This window comes from Asparagus officinalis, chromosome 1, assembly GCF_001876935.1.
Source record: "Asparagus officinalis chromosome 1, Aspof.V1, whole genome shotgun sequence".
In the NCBI taxonomy this organism is placed as follows: Eukaryota; Viridiplantae; Streptophyta; class Magnoliopsida; order Asparagales; family Asparagaceae; genus Asparagus; species Asparagus officinalis.
The window spans coordinates 128793469-128794726 of record NC_033794.1 but is presented as its reverse complement, the minus strand read 5'-3'; the positions used below and the strand labels follow the sequence as shown (position 1 = coordinate 128794726).

The window sequence follows — 1258 nt, the reverse complement described above, 5'->3', positions numbered from 1 at the left end:
GCCACCTAGAGGTGGCTCGGTTTTGGCCGAGTCCCCTTGGTGTTTGGGTTTTGCCATTTTTTTCGGTCTCGTGGTTGATTTGGACTCTGATTTGTTGATCTTGTAGGCATCGAAAATTGCCTATAGGTCTCCACAAACGGTTCAGTGTTAAAGAACGACGATGAACGTCACCATCCAATCCACATGAGCCTAATCGACGTCGACGAACGACTGAAGTGAGTCAGCGAGCTACGTGAGCGGATAGGACTTCGGAACAACGAAGACCCGGGCCAATCAGAAGCCCGGCAATCTTCATAAAAAGGACAACGCCCTTCATTCCTCGATCACTCTACAGATAATCCAACCACCAGAGCGGATCGAGCTCTTCGTCACGCATTCAACGCACCTTCTTATCGATCTAATCTCTCTTGTTGTGCTGCCGAAGTGCTGCCGAAATTTCCGCTGCGCACAACAGTGGGGAAGGATGGAAACCATAGTGATGTTACCGAGTGGGTTTGAACTATACGAAAGAGAATGCCCCCGAGCTTCTTCCTTTGGTTGTTTGCAGTGAGGTGTTTGATAGTAGTAAGGGTGGAGCAGAGGAAATTTGTGAAGAGATGGGCGTGCCATTTCTCGGGAAGGTGCCAATGGATCCGAAACTTTGTAAGTCTGCTGATGAGGATCGGTCTTGTTTCTTGGATCAGCAATCTGCTGCAGGTGCTGCACGAGCTCTTAAAAGAATAATAGAGAAGGTTGTAACTGAAGAATAAGCAGCAAACTAAGCAAGAAATTATGTGCAACTTTCTTTTATATGTGCAACCTTTGGTGTCTGTTTGTGTTCATTACTGAAGAATGGAGCGATAAATCTACGTGGTGCGGACTGAGATTTGAACTTCATCAATATGTAATTTATGGGATGGACCAGATTGAGTTGAAGTTAGAAGAAGGATATAATATACTCCTCGAATTTTTCACTTCCCCTGTCAAAGAAGTCTACCAGCTGAGTAAGTTCTTTCTCTTTATTTCTTTTCCTTTTTCTTTTTCATTTTTTTATTTTTGGGTTTTCATAGCCTCTTCAAGTTCAAGTATTTTATCAGGTATGATCTCTTTGCATTTTCCAGTATACCTCTTCATGCCTTTTGCCGCAAGAATCTTTAACTTGGTGTTTAGTGTAAATTTGATTGTCAATTACTTGGTCATGTGGATGATAATGCCAATACACTTGTTGTGCGCGCGGAAGCCACCAAAACTATGTGCTTCGAGAAACCAAGCCAAACAA

General features: G+C 43.4%; 1 protein-coding gene across 1 annotated transcript in view; it reads left to right on the top strand.

Annotated features, from left to right (window-relative positions):
- LOC109841641 (cytosolic Fe-S cluster assembly factor NBP35-like) overlaps positions 1-953 on the top strand; it is a 5933-nt gene extending 4980 nt beyond the window's left edge. Inside the window, exon 3 of the mRNA XM_020410592.1 lies at positions 482-953. Within this exon, the coding sequence (XP_020266181.1) occupies positions 482-749 (268 nt within the window). The 3' untranslated portion in view covers positions 750-953. The remainder of the gene's footprint in view (positions 1-481) is intronic.